This window comes from Molossus molossus, unplaced genomic scaffold (assembly GCF_014108415.1).
Source record: "Molossus molossus isolate mMolMol1 unplaced genomic scaffold, mMolMol1.p scaffold_m16_p_6, whole genome shotgun sequence".
Lineage (NCBI taxonomy): Eukaryota > Metazoa > Chordata > Mammalia > Chiroptera > Molossidae > Molossus > Molossus molossus.
The window spans coordinates 42,258,888-42,280,579 of record NW_023425399.1 but is presented as its reverse complement, the minus strand read 5'-3'; the positions used below and the strand labels follow the sequence as shown (position 1 = coordinate 42,280,579).

At 38.7% G+C, this 21,692-nt stretch overlaps 2 protein-coding genes and 1 pseudogene across 3 annotated transcripts in view; 1 reads left to right on the top strand and 2 right to left on the bottom strand.

Annotated features, from left to right (window-relative positions):
• Positions 1 to 21,692, top strand: part of DZANK1 (double zinc ribbon and ankyrin repeat domains 1) — a 115,089-nt gene that overhangs the window by 28,671 nt on the left and 64,726 nt on the right. The gene's annotated exons all lie outside the window — the stretch shown is intronic.
• LOC118618389 (PRELI domain containing protein 3B-like) lies at positions 2,086 to 2,724 on the bottom strand. 2 transcript variants are annotated; one of them, XM_036244626.1, is made up of 2 exons: positions 2,475 to 2,671; positions 2,087 to 2,384 (listed from the first exon to the last, which is right to left on the bottom strand). In XM_036244626.1, the coding sequence occupies exons 1-2, from the start codon at positions 2,669 to 2,671 to the stop codon at positions 2,087 to 2,089; spliced, it is 495 nt and encodes a 164-aa protein (XP_036100519.1). The 2 variants fall into 2 exon arrangements, with proteins under 2 accessions (XP_036100518.1, XP_036100519.1); XM_036244625.1 differs by having other exon boundaries at positions 2,086 to 2,724.
• LOC118618390 lies at positions 3,297 to 3,574 on the bottom strand (annotated as a pseudogene).

The following is a 21,692-nucleotide window of genomic DNA, read 5'->3' as shown; positions in this document are numbered from 1 at the left end:
GGTCACATACTATTCCATTGTGTACATGTACTGCAGCTTTTTTTTTTGAAACTTATGAAATCTTTTTATCATCGGGGTGTTCATTACACCTTTGTCAGAACAAGTATCATTTACAGAAATCATACAAGGCAACTTTTAATCAAAAATCAGTATTTAGCAATGTTTTGTTTAGCTGAAATGTTATTTCAATTGTAAGAACCATCTCTGGTTACAAAAATAATAAAAAAAACTTATTGAATTTCACTTGCTTTTACAAATGCTCTAACAAGTCTTAAGCTAAAACAGTACTTTAAGTAGGAAAACACTGATTTTTAAATAGATTGTTCCTGTAGTGGATGTACACATGTCACCTGGCTTCTTTTATGGGCACCTGCCCAGGAATTGGACCACATTAGTCATTGTAAGATAAAGGCAAGAGCTAATCGCCTTTTAACAGAAATGCTTTATCCAAGATATTTTCTACTGGTTGATAATTAACTGCTACAAAATAGGAAATAAAATATATTTACTGCATTGTTTTTCCGAGTACAGCTGCACTCCGGCTCCTAACATGAGGACTTCCCATAAATCAAAGCTGCAAAGCTGTTCACGTAGTGGTTACTTCAGGTCAATCCTTTCCCTCTCTGTTGTTCTTTCCTTCCTCCCCACCAGCCCCCCTGCAGTGGCACCCTATTATTAACATCAGGTACCTGGGGTTTGTACCTCAGATCAAGATAGCATTTGAGCAATTTGAAATGAGGTACACCTCTTCATGTAAAAAAAAGATGTGTTGTGGTCACAATTACTTCAAAAAGTAATTATATTAAAATAACCTGGCAGATCATGTTTTAGCAATTACAGAACCAAGATTCGGACACATGGCTGTAAGGAATCGGGGGCGCCGCCGAATAAAACAGAGAAGAGACTGGAGAGCCAATCAGCCGAATAAACAGGGATCAGGCTTTATTGGGTACACTCCGGGCGGGTTCACAGACTCCGGGGTCGAGTCCTAGAAGCCGCGCTCAATGTAGGGGCTCGTGTCTTTTATATCTGCCGGTTGCATCTGGAATTTGTCCCTTAGGGTTTGGCCCTGCGGGGGTTATGCATGGAGCCTCTGGAATGTGAATAGATAAGAGCAAGATGGGAGTTAATCTATAGCCTAGAGGCAGGCCGTTCAGGGTGGGAGGCAAGGCTGAGTAAGGAGACAATGGTCGAGCACTTTGCCTGGTGCCAGTCCCCAGGCTATCGGACAATGGCCATTTATAGGTTAGGCAAACTGAAATGCGGAAAGAGGTGCACAGCTGCTCTTCTGTTTACGTTTAGTTCTGCAAAATTCTGGTAATGACTTTATTTTCTGTCCACATAATCAGCACGATACAGCATACTAAGTCATAAAGTACAAATCCAAAGAAGGTAATTCCTTCACTAAGTTACAAAATTTTGGGAAGTCAATACAGTACTCTTTAATATAATAAAATCATATTTTTTTTGCAGTTATATATTACTTGAGTGAATTTTCGGTCCAAAAATGTCATTTATGTCCCAATTTAAAACACTGGTTTTCAGTGGTGGTTTAGCAGAGCAAGTTATTGTACACAAATTAGTATCCTTGAAAACTGTAAAATTTCTCCTTTGAAAGTGAGCTCCCTCTTAAAGTTGACTGCAGCAGGGCAACTGTGCCTGTTTAGAGGTGGCTCTGCTTTGTCCTGGGCTCCAAAGCCAGGCACAGTTCCCACGCTTGAACCGCTTAGAAATTCAACCTGAAGGAGATTTAATATGCCAATACCAATTTCCAAGTACTTTTCAAAAATTGTTAAATTTTCACATAGATACTGGAATCTTCAAAACCAGACAGTCATTTCAAACAACATTAATAATTTCAGATGTTCCCTTTTATTTAGAAACCCCGAACTCTATGTTTTGATCAAGTCACATAGCCGTTCTTCAGCTTATTTAAAAAAAATTCTACCTAAAGTATAGTTGTACTTTTTAAATAAGAAATAAATATAATGCTAGCTAGTAGAGACCAAGGGGCTGGGTGCCGTGCCAACTTGCATCATTTTTCTGCAAAGACTGCTGGGGGCTGGGGGCTGCGTGCCAACCTGCATCATTTCTCTGCAAAGGCTGCCGCTGCCATCGGTGACCTTATGCTCCCTCTGGCCGAAGCCATCAGTTCTTCAAGCTCAGCATTTAATTTATGTATGACCCATTCCATCGCTTCTCGGCCTTTACTAGCGTTTGAAGATATGGTGTTCGCCATCAGCCCTTCCAGGTAGCTGCTGAGGCTGACGCCCTTCACAGCGATGATGGCCTCCTGGGTCAGAACAGTTTTTTCTCGGTCCTGAGGATGTGGTTTATATATAAGTCTCTCATCTCCTGAAACCATATTTGTAAATGAAATATTAGTGGATGTGAGTTCCAGTGTTTTCTCTACAGGGTCAACTACAGAATGCTCTTGCACATATGTCTTTGTTCTTGCCGCACCAATCAGAGATTTCACAGTGGAAGGCAGTCCCCACTCTGTGCTGAGAAGTCTATGGCTGTGCAACTTTCCAGAAGGATCTATATGTCTGTCCAGTACATCGATTCCGACCACACTTGGGTTCATAGGATTTGGGTATTTCTGCATCGCAGTTGTTGTAACAGTTTCCCATGGGTGGTCAAATACATGCTCCGAAGTCCAGATCTTCATGGTGCCGGTGGCTGACCTGGTGTCCCGGCGGCGTAAAGAGGCAAAGAGGCCACACAGGCCCCCGCCCCACCTCTTCGCTACTCCGCAGGTGCTGCAGCTTTTTTTTTTATCCACTCTTCTACCTATGGGCATTTGGGCTATTTTTAGATCTTGGCTATTGTAAATAAAGCTGCTATGAACACAGAGGTGCATATATTCTTTTGAATTGGTGTTTCAGGATTCTTAGGATGTAGTCCTAGAAGTGGGATTGCTGGGTCAAAAGGTAGTTCCATTTTTAATTTTTTGAGAAAACTCCATACTATTTTCCACAGTGGTTCCACCAGTCTGCATTCTCACAAAAAGTGCATGAGGGTTCCCTTTTCTCTACACATCCTTGCCAACACTTGTTTGTTGATTTATTGATGTAGCCATTCTGGCAGGTATGAGGTGATATCTCATTGTAGTTTTAATTTACATCTCTCTGGTGATTGGTGACATTGAGCATTTTTTCATATGTCTGTTGGCCATCTGTATGTCCTCTTTGGAGAAGTGTCTATTCAGTCCTTTGCCCATTTTTATTTATTTAATTTTTTAAATAAATTAGCCCATTTATTTTAGGCTAGCAATGTTTCAAACTGTGGAGCTTCTACTGATCTTTCATTTCCTTCAGTTTTCTGATGTCAGACTTTACTGTGACAGCAGAGGTAGTGTTCTAGGTCCAGGCAACACCAGCAACTGTCTTCATGCAGGAACCACAGTGCCAGATCCCCACAGCCCATTTCTTCATCATGGTTTTGCCACAAACAGAGCAATGTACTTGACATGCTGGCTGATTTCAATTTTCTTCACCATTTTCCTGAGGGAGGTGCCATAATGGGTTCTGTATTTACCAATGATTCCGACCATCTTGGTGTGTTTAGTCATGTTGCTGCTAACTAGGTTTGAACCCAAGAGCCCTTTGCCCATTTTTATTTATTTTATTTATTTATTTCCATATGTTTTTATTGATTATTTTAGAGAGAGAGGAAGAAAGAGAGAAATAGAAAATACGGATGTGAGAGAGCTACATCAATCAGCTGCCTCCTGCATGCCCCCACTGGGGACTGAGCCTGCAACCTGGACATGTGCCCTGACTGGAAATTGAACTGGGATCTCTCAGTCCATGGGACAATGCTCAATCCACTTAGCCATACTGGCCAGGCCCTTTGCCCATTTTTAAATTGGATTGTTTGTCTTCCTGGTGTTGAGCTGTATAGCATTTTTTATAGAGTTTGGAAATTAACCACTTATCAGATGTTTCATAGACAAAAATGTTCTTCCATACAGTGGGTTCCCTTTTCATCTTGTTGATGGTTTCTTTTTATTATTTTTAATTAATTAATTAATTTTTGTTACAGCTGTTTCTCCTTTTCCCCCCACTGATTTCCCCTCGCCCTCCCTCCCCGCCCCATCTCCAGCTTTGTTGTCCATGTCCATTGTTCATGCATATAAGTTCTCTGGTTTATTACTCCCCCACCACCCCTTCTTCTGGGGATTGTCAGTCTGTACCCCACTCCACGTCTCTGGGACTACCCCATTCCTCAGACTGTTATGCTCATTATATTCCACAAATAAGTGAGATCATATGATACTTGTCTTTCTCTGTTTGGCTTGTTTCACTTAGGATAATACTTTCCAGGTCCCTCCATGTCATCTCAAAGGATAAGAGATCTTTCTTACAACTGCATAGTACTCCATTGTGTATATGTACCACAGCTTTTTTATCCACTAGTCTACTGATGGACATTTGGGCTGTTTCCAGATCTTAGCTATTGTAAATAGTGCTGCTATGAACATGGGAGTACATGTATTCTTTCTGATTGATGTTTCAGGTTTCTTAGGGTATATTCCTAGAAGTGGGATTACTGGGTCAAATGGCAGTTCACTTTTTAATTTTTTGAGGTAACACCATATTGTTTTCCATAGTGGCTGCACCAGTCTGCATCCCCACTAGCAGTATACTAGAGTCCCCTAGTACACTAGTCTCTGCATCCTTGCCAACCCTTTGATGATTTGTTGATGGGGGCCATTCTGATAGGTGTAAGGTGATACCTTATTGTTGTTTTAATTTACATCTCTCTGATGATTAGTGATGTTGAACCATACACAAGAATAAACTCAAAATGGATAAAAGACTTAAATGTGACTCATGAATCCATAAAAATTGTAGAAGAAAATGTAGGCAACAAAATTTCAGACATCATACACAGCAGAATTTTCACTGATACATCACCTAAGGCAACAGAAACAAAGGAAAAAATGAACACATGGGACTACATCAAACTCAAAAGCTTCTGCGCAGCAAAAGAAACAACCACCAAAATGGAAAGGCAACCCACTGTATGGGAGAACATAATTGCCAATGATATATTAGATCAGGGGTTAATTTCCAATATATATAGAGTGCTCATACAACTCAACAAAAGGAACACAAAGAACCCAATTAAAAAATGGTCAGAGTACCTAAATAGACACCTCTCCAAACAGGACATACAAATGGCTAAGAGACATATGAAGAAATGTTCAACATCACTAATCATCAGAGAGATGATGGTTTCTTTTTCTGTGCAGCAGCTTTTTAGTTTGATGCAGTCCCATTTGTTTATTGTTTTCCCCCTTATTTCCCTTGTCCTTGGGGACATATCAGCAAAAATATTGCTATGAGAGATGGCTGAGATTTCATTGTTTTTGTTTTTTTTTCTAGGATTTTTATGGTTTTATGACTTACATTTAAGTCTTTTATCTATTTTGAGTTTACTTTTGTGTATGGTGTAAAGTGGTAGTCTAGTTCATATTGTTTTGCAGGTACCTGTTCAGTTTTTCCACCATTAATTGAAGAGATTTTCTTTACCCCATTGTATGCTCTTGCCTCCTTTGTCAAATATTAATTGATCATATAGGCATGGGTTGATTTCTGGACTCTCTTTTCTTTTCCATTGACCTATATGCCTATTCTTATGCTAGTACCAGGCTGTTTTTTTTTTTTTTTTTTATCCTCACCTGAGGACATTTTTCTATATTTTGTTCAGGTAGAGTGGGAGGGAGAGAAAGGAACAGAGAGAGAGAGAGAAACATCGATGCGAAAGGGACACATCGAGTGGCTGCAACCCACACGACCGACCAGGGCCGGGGACAAACTGCAACCGAGGTACGTGCCCTTAGCGGGAACCGAACCCGGGTCTCTCCGGACCGCAGGCCGACGCTCTAACCGCTGAGCCAAACCGGCCAGGGCCAGGCTGTTTTGATTACTTTGGCTTTGTATATAGTTTGATATCAGGTATTGTGATACCTCCATCTTTGATCTTTTTTATCAATGTTGCTGAGGCTATCTGGGATTTTTTTTTTTTTGGTTCCCTGTAAATTTTTGGAATAATTGTTCTAGATCTGTGAAATATGCTATTGGTATTTTAAGAGGAATTGTGTTGAATCCATAGATTGCTTTGGGTAGTAGGGACATTTTAATGATATTAATTCTATAATCCATGAACATGGCATATGCTTCCACTTGTTTGTAACTTCCTCAGTTTCTTTCTTGAATGTCCTATACTTTTCCAAGTATATGTCTTTCACCTTTCAGTTAAATTTACTGCTAGGCACTTCATTTTTTCTGTTGTAATTGTTAATGGGATTAATTCCTTAGTTTTTCTTTCTGGTACTTCATTATTGGTGTATACTGGGAAATGCCACTGATTTATTTTCTTTTTTTAAAATGTCACATGAGGATACACTTGATTTTAGAGATGGAGTAAGTGGGGGGTGGAGGGGTGGGAGAGAGAGACATTGATGTAAGAGAGAAACATTGATTGGTTTCCTCCCATGCTCACCCAGCAGGGGATCACACTTGAAATCTAGGTATGTGCCTTGACCTGGGAACTGAACCAACATCCTTCTGGTGCATGGGACGGCATTCCGACCAACTGGTCTGGCTCTAAATATTAAGTTTGTATTCTGCTACTTTGCCGAATTCATTTATTAGATCTAGTAGCCTTTTGGTGGAGTCTTTAGGGTTTTCTGTGTACAATATCATGCCATACTCTCTTCCTATTTGGATGCCTTTTATTTCTTCTTTTTCTCTGATCCCTGTGGCTAGGACTTCCTGTCCTATGTTGGACAAGAGTGGTGAAAGCAGACCTCCCTGTCTTATTCCTGATCTTAAGGGAAACACTTTTAGTTTTTGTCCACTGAGTATGATGATGGCTGTTGGTTTGTCATATATGGCCTTTATTAAGTTGAGATATGCTCCTTGTATTCCCACTTACTAGAGATTTTATAATAAATGGGTACTGAATTTTATCAAATGCTTTTTCTGTGTTTATTGATATGATCATGTGCTTTTTATTCTTAATTTTGTTTGTGTGGTGTGTCACATTTATTGATTTGTGGATATTGTGCCAACCTTGCATCTCAGAATAAATCCCACTTGATCATGGTGTATGATCTTTTAATGTATTGCTGGATCCAGTTTGCTAATATTTTGTTAAGGATTTTAGCATCTACGTTCATCAGGGATATTGCTCTATAATTTTCTTTCTTTGTAGTGTATTTATCTTGTTTTGGAATTATAATAATGATGGCTTCCTAATATGAGTTTAAGAGTTATTCCTCCTCTTGAACTTTTTGTAATATAATTTGAGAAGGGTAAGTGTTAGTACTTCTTCGAATTTTTTAAAAAAATTACCCTGTGATGGCATCTGGCCAGGAATTTTATTTGTTTGGAGTTTTGTTTTTCTTTTTATTACTGCTTCAATTTCACTCATTCTAATCTGTCTATCAAGATTCTCTGACTCTAGCTATGGCTGATTTGTCTCAGTGGTTAGAGCATCGGCCTGTGGACCAATGAGTTGTGGGTTCGATTCTGGTCAAGGGCTCTTACCTTGGTTGTGGTTCATCCATGGCCCTGGTCAGGGTTGTGCACGAGGCATGCAGTCGATTGGTCTCTCTCACATTGATGTTTCTCTCTCTCTTCCTCTCTCTCTTTTCCTCCCACTATGTCTGAAGATAAATAGAAAAATATCCTTGGTGAGGATTAAAAAAAGATTCTCTGACTCTGATTCAGTGGTGGAAGATTGTATAATTTTAGGAATTTATTCATTTCTTCAGATTGTCCAATTTTTTGGTATATAGTTGGAATATTTTCTTACAGTCTTTTGTGTGTGTGTATATGTTTTTTGAGAATTTGATCTTTATTTCAAATTCTGTTATTTTTAAACATGGGCAAAGAAGTGTATTTTTAATAAAAATATTCTTTTTTATTTTCGGGGATGGATTAAACAACAAAAATTTATTTTTTTACAATTTTGGAGGCTGCAAAGTCCAACATCAAGGTGTTAATGAGGTTTGTTTCTTCTGGAGCCTCTCTCCTAGGATTATTGATGTCTGTCACCCCCTCTTCTGAGGGTTGTCAGTCTGTACCCTACTTCCGTCTTTCTGGGTCTACCCTAATCCTCAGACTGTTATATTCATTATATTCCACATATAAGTGAGATCATGTGGTATTTGTCTTTCTCTGCGTGGCTTGTTTTGCTTAAGATAATACTCTCCAGGTCCCTCTACGTCGTTTCAAAGGATAAGAGATCTTTCTTTCTTACAGCTGCATAGTACTCCATTGTGTATATGTACCACCGCTTTTTTATCCATTCGTCTACTGATGGACATTTGAGCTGATTCCAGATATTAGCTATTGTAGATAGTGCTGCTATGAACACGGGGATATATATATTCTTTCTGATTGGTGTTTCAGGCTTCTTAGGGTATATTCCCAGAAGAGGCATCACTGGGTCAAATGGCAATTCAATTTTTAATTTTTTGAGGTAACACCATATTGTTTTCCAAGTGGCTACACCAGTCTGCATTCCCACCAGCAGTGTACTAGAGTCCCCTTTTCTCCACACCCTCACCAACACTTGTTGTTTGATGATTTGTTGATGGCAGCCATTCTGACAGGTATGAGGTGATACTCATTGTTGTTTTAATTTGCATCTCTCTGATGATTAGTAATTTTGAGCATTTCTTCATATGTCTCTTGGCCATTTGTATGTCCTATTTGGAGAGGTATCTATTTAGCTCCTCTGCCTATTTTTTAATTGGGTTCTTTGTCTTCTTTTATTGAATTGTATGAGCAGTCTATATATTTTGGAAATTAACCCCTGATTTGATGTATCACTGGCAATTATGCTCTTCCATACAGTGGGTTCCCTTTCCATTTTGGTGGGTTTATTTTGTTGTTGTTGTGCAGAAGCTTTTGAGTTTGATGTAGTCCCATGTGTTCATTTTTTCCTTTGTTTCTGTTGCCTTAGGTGATGTATCAGTGAAAATTCTGCTGCGTATGATGTTTGAATATTGTTGCCTAAAGTTTCTTCCAGGATTTTTATGGATTCATGAGTCACATTTAAGTCTTTTATCCATTTTGAGTTTATTCTTGTGTATGGTGTAAGTTGATGGTCTAGCTTCATTTTTTTGTATGTAGCTATCCAATTTTCCGAAAACCATTTATTAAAGAGGCTGCCTTTATACCATTGTATGCTCTTGCCACCTTTGCCAAATATTAATTGAGTATAATGTTTTTGGTCAATTTCTGGGTTCTCTGTTCTGTTCCACTGATCTATATGCCCTTTCTTGTGCTAGTACCAGGCTGTTTTGATTACAGTAGCTTTATAGTATGACCTTATATCTGGTATTGTGATCCCACCTACTTTGTCCTTGTTTTTCAAGTTTGCTGTGGCTATTCAGGGTCCTTTTTGGTTCCATATGAACTTTTGAAGCATTTGTTCTAGTTCTGTGAAGCATGTCATTGGTATTTTGATGGGGATTGCATTGAATCTATAGATTGCTTTGGGTAGTATGGACATTTTAATAATATAATTCTTCCAATCCATGAACAAGGTATGTGCTTCCACTTTTTTATATCTTCCTTTATTTCTTTTTTCAACATCCTGTATTTTTCTGTGAATAGGCCCTTTACTTCTTTGGTTAAGTTTATTCCTAGGTATCTTAATTTTTTTTTTTTTTTTTTTAATCTTCGCCCGAGGACATTTTTTCATATTTTATTCAGATAGAGTAGGAGCGGGAGAGAGAGAGAAGCATTGACGTGAAAGAGACACATCAAGTGGTTGCCATCCACACGACCCATCCAGGGACAAACTGCAACCGAGGTACGTGCCCTTAGCGGGAACCGAACCCTGGTCTCTCTGGACCGCAGGCCAATGCTCTAACCTCTGAGCCAAACCGGCCAGGGCGGTATCTTAATTTTTTTGCCACCATGGTAAATGGGATTTTTTTTTTTAGTTTCTCTTTCTGTGAGTTCATCATTGGTGTATTAGAACACCATTAATTTCTTGACATTAATTTTGTTTTCTAGTACTTTGCCAATTTCATTTAAGTTTAGTATATTTTTGATGGAGTCTTTAGGATTTATTATGTACAATATCATGTCATCTGCGAATAATGACAGTTTCACTTCCTTCTTTCCAATTTGTATCCCTTTTATTTTTTATTTATGTCTGATTGCTGTAGTTAAGATTTCCAGTACTATGTTAAATAAGAGTGGTGAAAGTGGGCATCCCTGTCTTGTTCCTGCTCTTATGGGAAATGCTTGTAGTTTTTACCCATTTAATATGATGTTGCTGTAGGTCTTTCATATACAGCCTTTATTATGTTGAGATATGATCCCTCTATTCCCACATTGCTGAGTGTTTTTACCAGAAATGGATGCCGGATTTTGTCAAATGCTTCTTCAGTGTCTATTGATATGATCATGTAGTTTTTACCTTTCATTTTATTTATGTGGTGTATCACATTTATTGATTTGCAAATATTGTGCCAGCCTTGCATATACCTGCGATGAATTCCACTTGATCATGGTGAATATTTTTTTTGATGTATAGCTGGATCTATTTTGCTAGTATTTTTTTAAGGATTATGGCATACGTTCATCAGGGATATTGGCCTGTAATTTTCTTTCTTTGTAGTGTCTTTTTCTGGTTTTGAAATTAGAATTATGCTGGCCTAATAGAACGTGTTTGGAAGTCTTCCTTCTTCTTGAATTTTTTGAAATAGTTTGAGGAGGATGGGTGTTAATTCTTCTTTGAATGTTTGGTAAAACTCCCCTGTGAAGCAATTCGGGCCTGAGCTTTTCCTTGCTGAGAGAGTCTTGATTACCTCTTCAATTTCCTTAGTTGTTATTGGTCTGTTCAAGTTTTTTATTTTTTCTTGGTACAGTTTTGGGAGACTATGTGTTTCTAGAAATGTGTGCATTTCGCTTAGATTGTTTAATTTGTTGCCATGTAATTGCTCATAGTATTTTTTAACGATCCTTTGTATTTCTGTTCTGTCAGTTGTTACTTCTCCTCTTTTATTTCTGATTTTGTGTATTTGGTTTCTCTCTTTTTGTTTCTTGGTGAGTCTAGCTAAGTGTCCATCAATCTTGTTTATCTTTTCGAAAAACCAGCTCTTTGCTTCATTGATCATTTGAATTGTTTTTGGTCTGTCTGTCTTTTATTTCTGCTCCGATCTTTACTATTTCCATCATTCTACTTGCTCTGGGGTTTATTTTCATTTGCTTTCTAGTTCTTTAAGTTGTGAGGTTAGATAATCAATTAGAAATTTTTTTTGTTTCTTGAGGTAGGCCTGTAATGCTATGAACTTTCCTCTTACACCTGCTTTAGCTGCACCCATAGATTTTGTGTTTTTGAGTGTTCATTTTTATTTGTTTCCAGGAAGTTTTTAATTTCTTCCTTAATCTCCTTGGTATCCCTTTCATTGTTTAATAACATCCTATTTAGCGTCCATGTGTTCAAATGTCTTTGTATGTTCTTGTTGCAATTGAGTTCTAGTTTCATGCCATTATGATCTGAGAAGATGCTTGATATGATTTCAGTCTTCTTCAACTTGTAGAGATTTAGTTTGTGTCCCATCATGTGGTCTATCTTTGAGAATGTCCCATGTGCACTTGAGAAGAATGTGAATTCTGCAGTTTTGAGGTATAATTCTCTGTAGATATATATTAAATCCATTTGGTCTAGTGCTTAATTTAGAGTCTCTGTTTCTTTGTTAGTTTGTCATTCAGAAGATTTATCCAGTAATGTCAGTTGGGTGTTGAAGTCCCCTGCTATGATTGTATTGCTGTCAATTTCTCCTTTGAAGTCCTCAGGAGTTTTTTAGTATATTTTGGTGCTTCTATATTGGGTGCATAATATGTTTCTCAAGGTTATATCTTCCTGTTTGATAGATCCTTTCAATATTACGCAGTGGCCTTCTTTGTCTCTAGTTATGGCCTTCATTTTGAAATCTATTTTATTAGATACTAGTATTGCCGCCCTGGCCGGTTTGGCTCAGCGGTTAGAGGGTCAGCCTACGGTCCAGAGATATTAGTATTGCTACTCCATCTTTTTTTTTTTTTTCTTTCCGTTTGCTTGGAAGATTTTTTTTCCATTCCTTCACTTTCAACCTATGTGAGTCTTTCGCTGTGATGTGGGTCTCTTGTAAACAATATATATATATGAGTCATGCTTTCTTATCCAATCAGCTACTCTGTGTCTTTTTATTGGAGCATTCAATCCATTTACATTTAAGGTCATTATTGATATGCACTTATTTATTGCCTTTTTTTAAATATATATTTTTCTTCCTATTTCTTTCACTAATTACAGCAGTCCTTTTAACATTTCTTGTAGTGCTGGTTTGGTGCTAATGTATTCCCTTAGCCTTTTTTTTTTTTTGCCTGGGAAGCTCTTTATTTGACCTTTTATTTTGAATGATAGCCTTGCTGGATAGAGTAGTCTTGGATTCAGATCCTTGTTTTTCATGACCTTGATTACCTTATGTCATTCCCTTCTGCCTGTAGTGTTTCTGTTGAGAAGTCAGCTGAGAGCCTTATTGGGGTTCCTTTGTAGGTAACCTGTTGCTTATCTCTTGCTTCCTTTAGGATTCTCTCTTTGTCTTTAATTTTTGGCATTTTAATTACTATGTGTCTTGGTGTGGGCCTGTTTGGGTTCTTCTTACTTGGGGATTTCTGTGTTTCTTTAACTTGAATGCCTTCTCCCTTGACAAAGTTAGGGAAGTTTTCTGTTACTATTTCTTCAAATATATTCTCTAAACCTTGTTCATTTTCTTCTTCTTTGTAGACTCCTATGGTGCGAATATTATTACGTTTCCATTTGTCCCCCAGTTCTCTTATGCTGTTTTTCTGTTTTTTAATTGTTTTTTCCTTTTCGTTTTCTGATTGGTTGATTTTTTCTACCCTGTCTTCTAATTCACTAATCCGGTCCTCAGTTTCCTCTAGTCTGCTGGTTAGTCTTTCCAATGTGTTCTTAATTTCTACTATGTCATTATTCATTTTTTCTTGGTGGTTTTTAATTTCCAACTGGTTGATTTTCTTTTTTTTTTTTTTTATCCTCACCAGAGGACATTTTTCCATTTTTTGTTCAGGTAGAGTGGGAGGGAGAGAGAGGAACAGAGAGAGAGAGAGAAACATCGATGTGAAAGGAACACATCGAGTGGCTGCCATCCGCACAACCGACCAGGGCCGGGGACAAACTGCAACTGAGGTACGCGCCCTTAGCGGGAACCGAACCCGGGTCTCTCAGGACCGCAGGCCGACGCTCTAACCGCTGAGCCAAACCGGCCAGGGCCCAACTGGTTGATTTTCAACATTTCTATGGCTTCACTCATGGTGCTCATATCTTTACACATGCTGTTGAGCTTCCTTAAGACCATGGCTCTGAATTCTAGTTCTGTTAACTTGATTAACTGCACCTCATTTATCTCATCTTTGGCAGAGGTCTCTTGTTCTTTCATTTGGCTTTTGTTTTTGTGTTTCACCATTTTGGCTATCACAGTGGGCTTTGGAGCCTGCCAAATTTACCCTTTCGGTGTTGGTGTTCTTCTGTTTGTGGGTCCCTGTGCTGGGTTTGGATGACGGAAGGAAGACCCATGTTAAACACCACTGTCAAGTCTTACTTTCCTGGTTAGAGTTGCTAGCCCAGGAATGGTATAGTTATCCTCTAGCTTTTTGCCTGGAGGGTATCAGTAGTGGTTACTTGAATAGCCCTGGGTTGTCAGTTGAATGAAAAACTCCCTTAGGTGCTCAGAGTAAGGGGATTTCCTGAGGTTGGGGCAGATGCTGGTTGTTAATGAGCCTCAATTTGCATTTCAATGGCCCACCTGGGTAGGGTTGAATCTCGGAGGGAGGGACCACTGTTTCTCCCAAGAGCCCTGGGAAGGAGTAACATGGCCACAGTCCTGCATGGCTGCAACTCAACAAAAGCTCTGAGTGCCCTCCAAATCCAAATGTCCCTATACAGGTCCAGTCTCATCCACTTTCCCTCTTCTGGAGCCCAAGGTGAGTCACTGTGGCTTTTTTAGTGTCTGTCTCGGCTCTGGCCTGTGGAGCCGCTTGGGAGTTTAACCCGAGGGCGCTGCTCACTTGTCTGTTGGCTTCCAGCCCTCCTCTCATGCCTCTGCAATCCTACCAGGATCAAGTCAGTGTCCCTGGTTATATGATCCTCACAAGCTGCTTTTCTGTTGCTTTTTCCTGTCGTTTTGTCTTTATTTTCCTTGTAATTCTAGTTTGGTCCTGGGAGATGGTCTGTGTAGGTTCCATTTACTCTGCCGCCATTTTGGAATCTCTACTCACTAGCTCTTTGAAGTTAAAGGCAAGAGTGCAGAAACCTGGTGGAAGACACGATGGGGATGTGGGGTAGATCATTCAAAAAGTATTTGTCAGTTTTTTGTTTTTTTTTCATTACTGAGGGTATTTTTTTATTTAGCATTAGATACAGTGGGAGGGAGGGAGGGAGGGAGGGAGAGAGAGAGAGACAGAGACAAACATCAATGTGATAGAGACAGAATGACTGGTTGCCTCCTGCATGACCCGACCAGGGCCAGGGATGAACTGCAACTGAGGTATATGCTCTTGACCAGAATCGAACTGTCAACTCACTGGCCTGTGGGCTGATGCTCTAACCACTGAGCAAAACCGGCCAGGGCCTACTCTATGTCATTTGAATGGAGCATTTAAGCCATTTACATTTAAGGTAATTCTTGATAGGTTATGTATTTATTGCCATTTTATTGTTTTAACTCTGTTTTTTTGTTTGTCTTCTTTTTTAATCCTCACCCGAGGATATTTTTCTGTTTATCTTTAGAGAGAGTGAGAGGAAGCGAAAATGAAGGAGGGAAAGTTAGAGAGAGAGGAGAAGAGAGAGAGAGAGAGAGAGAGAGAGAAACATCAATATGAGAGAGACACATCAACTGGCTGCCTTCTTTCCGACCCTGAACAGGGCCAGAGACGAACCTCAACCGAGGTACACGCCCTTGACCGGAATCGAACCTGCAACCCTTTAGTCCATGGGCCGACGCTCTAACCTCTGAGCCAAATTGGCCAGGGCCTTCTTCTACACCCTCTCCCCACCCCCTCCCTCTCCCTCTCTCTCTCCTTCTTCTTTCTTCTTCTCTTTTCTCCTTATTCTTTTCCTTATTCTTCTTAAAGCAGGCTCTTTAACATTTCTCATACTACTTGTTTGGTGGTAATAAACACCTTTAGCTTTTTCTTGTCTGGCAAGCTATTTATTTCTTCCACAATTCTAAATGATAGCCTTGCTAGGTAAAGTAGTCTTGGTAGTAAGTCCTTGCTTTTTTTACTTTGAATTTTTCATGCCAATTCCTTCTGGTCTGAAATGTTTCTGTTGCGAAATCACCTGGCAGGCTAATGGGAACTCTCTTATAAGTAATTAACTTCTTTTCTCTTCCTGCTTTAAAGAATTTCACTTGTCTTTTACGTTTGCTTTTTAAATTTATGATATGTTTGATATGGGCCTCTTTGATTTCATGTTGTTTGGGACTCTCTATTTCCTGGACTTGTAGGTCTTTTTCTTTCACCAGGTTATGGAAGTTTTCAGTTATTATTTTTTCAAAGAGGTTCTCTATCCCTTGGCTCTCTGCTTCCTAGTACTCCTAGGATGTGGATGTGGTTACTTTTTATGTTGTCTCAAATTTCCCTTAAACTATCCTCATTCTTTTGAAATTTTTTGTGTTGTTTTTTTTTTTTCTGTTTTGATTGTTTGTTTGTTTTTGTTCTAACTTTCCCTCCAAGTCACTGATTCAATCCTCTGTTCCATCCAACCTACTTTTTTTTTATCCTCACCCGAGAACATTTTTGCATTTCTCTTCAGATAGAGCAGGAGGGAGAGAGGAAGGAAGAGAGAGAATCATTGATGTGAGAGGGACACATCGAGTGGTTACCACCCACACAACCCCAACTGGGGCCAAAGACAAACTGTAGCTGAGGTACATTCCCTTAGCGGGAACCAAACCCGAGACCCTCTGGTCTGCAGGCTGATGCTCTAACCGCTGAGCCAAACCAGCCAGGGCCCAACCTACTTTCTATTCCTTCCAGTGTATTTTAAAAACTATTTGTTATTGATTTTTATAGAGAGAGGAAGGGAGAAAGAGAGAAAAATATCACTGAGAGTGGAACATCAGTTAGCTGTTTCCTGCACACCTACTGGGGATGAAATCCACAACCTGGGCATGTGCCTGACTAGGAATTAAACCCTCAACTTTTTCTGTGCCTGAAATGATGCCCAACCAACTGAGCTACACCAGCCAGGGCCCTTCCAGTGTATTCTCGTCGTCAGATATGGTATTGTTTATTTCTCACAGTTTTTTTTTTTTTTTTCATGGCTTTACTTTCCCTTTTCATGTAGTTGTAGTTCCCACTATGTTTGTTGAGCATCCCTATAACCATTACTTTGAAATATATGTCTGATAGATTGTTTGCCTCCTTTTTATTTAGCTCTCTTTCTGGAGATTCCTCCTGTGTTTTCATTTGGAGCATGTTTCTTTCTATTTCCATTTTGGCTACATCTTTGTATTTGTTTCTATATATCACATGATCTGCTATTACTCCCAGCCTTGGTATCTTGTCTTTATGTTGTAGGTATCCTGTGGTGTGGTCTCCTTGATCTCCTGAGCTGGGTGGTCTAGGAATGTCCCTTTTGTGGATTATGTGGGCCCTCTTGTTATACTTGAGACTTGATTGCTGTTGGCCCATTAGTGCATGGCATTGACTATCAGGCTGGCTGACTGTGAGGCTGAAACCCGACCATAGTGTGCTGTGTAGGTGGTGACTGGAAAAAAAAGATAAAAAAAGGAAAACAAATTAGAAAAGAAAAAGAAAGAAAGAATAATAAAAGGAAAAAAGTAAGTGCAGAAGGAGAAAAGAAAAAAAAGTAAAGATTAAAAAAGAAAAAAAGTGAAGAAAAGAAAAATGGAATTTGCCTTAGGAGAGTTCAGTGCTTACTGCAATCTCCCTGTGAATATGCTGTTTGTGAAGTTTGTTAGATCCTCCTCCAATGTTGTCTGAAGCTGACTACTTCGTGTGTTGGTTCTGGGCCTGTTGGAAGGTACTCTGGTTTATTCCTGTGTTAGACACTGTCTGTGCCTGACTTGTGGCAGTCTGTTTAAAGCTACAGACAATCTACAGTTTGCAGCTGCCTTTGCTGGGCTTGGCTGCACCTGGGAAGGACCAAGCTGTGGTCCAAGGTCAGCTTTTACTAGCACTGGGCCCTGGGGTGCGTCCGCAAACGTCATAAGTCACCCCAGAATCTGACTGTGCCTGCATCTGCCTGCTTTCTGCCTGTTAGGCTCAGTGACTGAAAGAGCCTCTGGCAGAATGAGGAAGATGGGGCTAGTGGATCTCTCCTGAGGGGGAGGTGCCATTTAGACTTCTGGGAAGGTGGTGGGCTGATCCCTCGCCCCAGAGTCACACAATTGAGTCTGTTTTGGATTTTGCCCTGATCTCGGCAGGGTGGAGCCCCTAATTATCAGATGGGTTGGTCCTCTGGAACCAGAATTTGGGTCTATTGGAAATCAGCAGTGTGTTTCTATCAGATCTCCCATGAAGGGGAAGCTCCAGTCAAATTCACCAGGAAAGTGGGGGGAATGGCCTCACCCTGAAGCCAGTTACTAACACCTCCTGAGTCTGCTCAGACTTCTATGCCCCAGCCCATGCCACTGACTCCTCAACAGGTCTTAAGATCTGCAGGGTGGGGCGAGAGGGATTCCGAAATATGGAATAATTGCTTTCCCCTAGGTTGATGCCACTGGAGGGGATTGCTCCTCCCAAGAAAGATGGCTTCTAGAGTATCTGGGAATGACTCAGTACATGGATCCTGGTGCCTGTGCCCCCTATGTCTCTCCCCAGCATCATAAACCTCTGACTTCCCTCAGGTGACTCCAGTTCACATTGCCCTTCCTCCATTGGAACCCAGGGTCAGTGGCTGCAAATTAAATTTTGTGTGTTGGCCCTTTAAGAGGGTGCTTGTATCTCCAGCTGACTTTACCTCTCCTTGGCAGACAGAAACTTCGCTGCTTTTCACAGCATGATGCTTTGTGGGCACCTCCTCCCAGCTCTGGTGCTCTGGTCTGTGGTGCTTGGCCAGGCATTTTGCCCATTTTTAATTGGATTTTGTCTTCTTGGTGTTGAGTTGTATAGACTATTTATAGATTTCGGAAATTAACCCCTTATCAGATGTATCACTGGCAAATATGTTCTTCCATACAGTGGGTTCCCTTTATGTACATTTTGTTGATGGTTTCTTTTGCTCTGCCAAAGCTTTTTAGTTTGATATAATACCATTTGTTTATTTTTTCCTTTGTTGCTCTTGCCTGAGGAGATATATAGGCAAAAATATTGCTACAAGAAATGTCTGAGATTTTACTGCCTGTTTTCTTCTAGGATTTTTATGGTTTCGTGACTTTTAAGTATTTTATCTATTTTGAGTTTATTCTTGTGTGTGGTATAAATTGGTGTTCTAGTTTTATTTTTTTTGTATGTATCCAATTTTCCCAAAACCATTTATAAAAGAGACTATTTTTACTCCATTGTATGTTCTTGCCTCCTTTATCAAATATTAATTGACCATAAGGCATGGGCCTATTTCTGTGTATGCCTGTTCTTAGGCCACTCCTACTTTAGCAAGATTAGTGTTTGCATGATGTATCTTTAATTCTTTTCCTTTTAACCTATTTTTGTCTCCCTATATAAAATTGTTTTTTTTTTAAACAGTATATAGTTAGGTCTTGCTTTGTTAACAATTATATCTAACAATCTCTGCATTTTAACTGAGATGTTGAGAGCCTATTTTTTCTGATTATTGATATGTTTAAATTTAAATCAGCCATCATGCTCTTTGTTTTCTGTGTATCTTATTTATTCTTTGTTGCCTTTTTTTTTCCTACCTCTTTTGGATTAATTGGATTTTTTATTTCCTTTGTTGGCTTATTAGCTATAACTTATTTTAGTGGTTGCTGTAGTTCATAGTATATGTACAATTTTAACTTATAGTTTATCTTCAAGTAATATACTACTTCATAATAGCATAAAAACTTTATGCAGTATATTTCCAATAACTGAATACCAACAGCTTTTATGCTATTGTCATACATTTTATTTTTAATAAATAAGAACCCCATAATATATTATTGCTTTTATTTCATATAATCAATTATCTTTTTTGGTCCTTTATACTTTTTTATTGTGGCTAAATATGTATAACTAAAATTTACCATTTTAAGCATTTTAAATGTGAAATTTCATGGCATTAAGTACATTTACAATGTGTGCAACCATCTTAACTATTAATTTCCAGGACTATTTTGTCATTCTATTTTGTTGTTGTTGTTGTTAATCCTCACCTGGGGATATTTTTACATTTACCTTCAGACAGAATGGGAGTGAGAGAGAGAGAAAAACATTGATATGAGAGAGACACGTTGACTGGTTGCCACCTGCACGACCCCAACAAACCGCAACTGAGGTACGTGCCCTTGGCTGGAATCAAACCTGGGACTCTTTAGTCTGCCGGCCAACTGCTGAGCCAAACCAACCAGGGCCATGTTGTCATTCTTTTTTTTTTTTTTTTTTTATCCTCACCCGAGGACATTTTTTTTTTTTTTTCATTTTTTTTTTTGTACAGACAGAGTGGGAGGGAGAGAGAGGAAGAGAGAGAGAGGGAAACATCGATGTGAAAGGGCCACATCAAGTGGCTGCCACCCGCATGACCAACCAGGGCCAGGGACAAACTGCAACCGAGGCACATGCCCTTAGCGGGAACCGAACCCGGGTCTCTCCAGACCGCAAGCGGGCGCTCTAACCGCTGAGCCAAACTGGCCAGGGCTTTGTTGTCATTCTAAACAGAACCCTGTTCCCATTAAACAGTAACTCTCTGTTATTCTCTCCCTCCAACCTCTAGTAACCTCTGTTCTGCTTTCTGTTTTTATGACTTTGTCTGTTCTAGTTATCTCATGTAGGTGGAATCAGACAATATTTGTTCTTTTGTGTCATATTTCTCTTAGCATAATGTTTTCAAGGTTCATCTATTTTATAGCATGTATCAGAACTTCATTCCTTATTAAAGATAATATTTCATTGTATTTATACACCACATTTTGATTTTCTGTTAATCTGTTAATGGATATCAGAGTCATTTCCACCTTTCTTCTATTGCAAATAATGCTGTTATGAATATTGGTGTACAAGTATCTGTTTTGAATCTCTGCTTTCAATTCATTTGGATATTTGTCTAAGAGTGGAACTTCTGGATTATATGGTAATTCTATGTGTAACTTTTTGAGGAACTGCCAAACTGTTTTCTACAACAGCTGTATCATTTCATGTTTGCATCAGAAATGCACAGGGTTTCAATTTTTTTACACCCTCCCTAACACTTATTTTTTATTTTTCTAATAATTGCTATCCTAATGAGTATAAAGTAGTATATCATTGTGGTTTTGATTTATATTTCCCTAATGACAAGTGATATTGACCTTTTTCATGTGCTTCTTGGATATATGTATATCTTCTTTGGAGAAATCTATTTAAGTTTTTTGCCCATTTTTAAATAGGTAGTTTGTTTTTTAAGCAGTGGGTATTCTTTATATAATCTGCACATTAATCCCTTATCAGAGATGTGATTTGGAAATATTTTCTCCCATTTATAGGTTGCCTTTTTACTCCATTGATAGTGTCCTTTGATACACAGACATTTTTTATTTTGATCACGTATCATATCCAAGAAATCATTTCCAAATCCAGTGACATGAAGCTTGTCCTTTATGGGTTCTTCTAAGAGGTTTATAGATTTACCCCTGACATTCAGGTCTTCAATCTATTTTGAGTTAGTTTTTGTTTATGGTAAGGGTCCAGTTTCATTATTTTGCACGTGGATATCCATTGTTCCTAGCACCATTGTTAGAAAGACTGTCCTTTCCCATTGAATGGTGTTCACATCTTCGCCAAATATCATTTGACCGTAAGTGCAAGTTTATTTCTGGGTTCTCTCTTCTATTCCATTGTTCCATATGTCTGTCCTTGTGTTAGAACAACACTTTTTTTATTGCTTAGCTTTGCAGTAAAATTTTAAATCAGGAAGTTTAAATCATCCAACTTTGTTTCCTTTTTTTTTGTTTTTTTAAAGACTGTTTAGATAATTTGAGGTTCCTTGAGATTCCATATGAATTTAGGATGAGTTTTCTTTCTGCAAAAAAAAAAAAAAAAATATTGAGAGTTTGATAGGGATTACATTGAATCTGTAGATTGCTTTGTGTAGTATTTTCATCTTAACAATATTAAGTCTCCTGATTCATGAATACAGGATGTCTTTCCTTTTATTTATGCCTCCTTTAATTTCTTTCTGAGAGGTTTTATAGTTTTCATTGTACAAGTCTTTTACCTCCTTACTTAAATTGATTCCTAAATCTATTATTCTTTCTAGTGCTATTATAAATGGAATTATTTTCCTTTTAAATTTTATTTTTAAATTATTTATGGGAACACAACAGATATTGTGTGTTGATATTTTTATCCTACCACTTTTCTAAATTTATCAGCTCTAATAATTTACTGTGTGTGTGTATTCTCCAGGGTTTTCTACATATAAGATCATATCATCTGTGAACAGAGATAATCTTACTTCATTCTTTCCAGTTTGGGATAACTTTTATT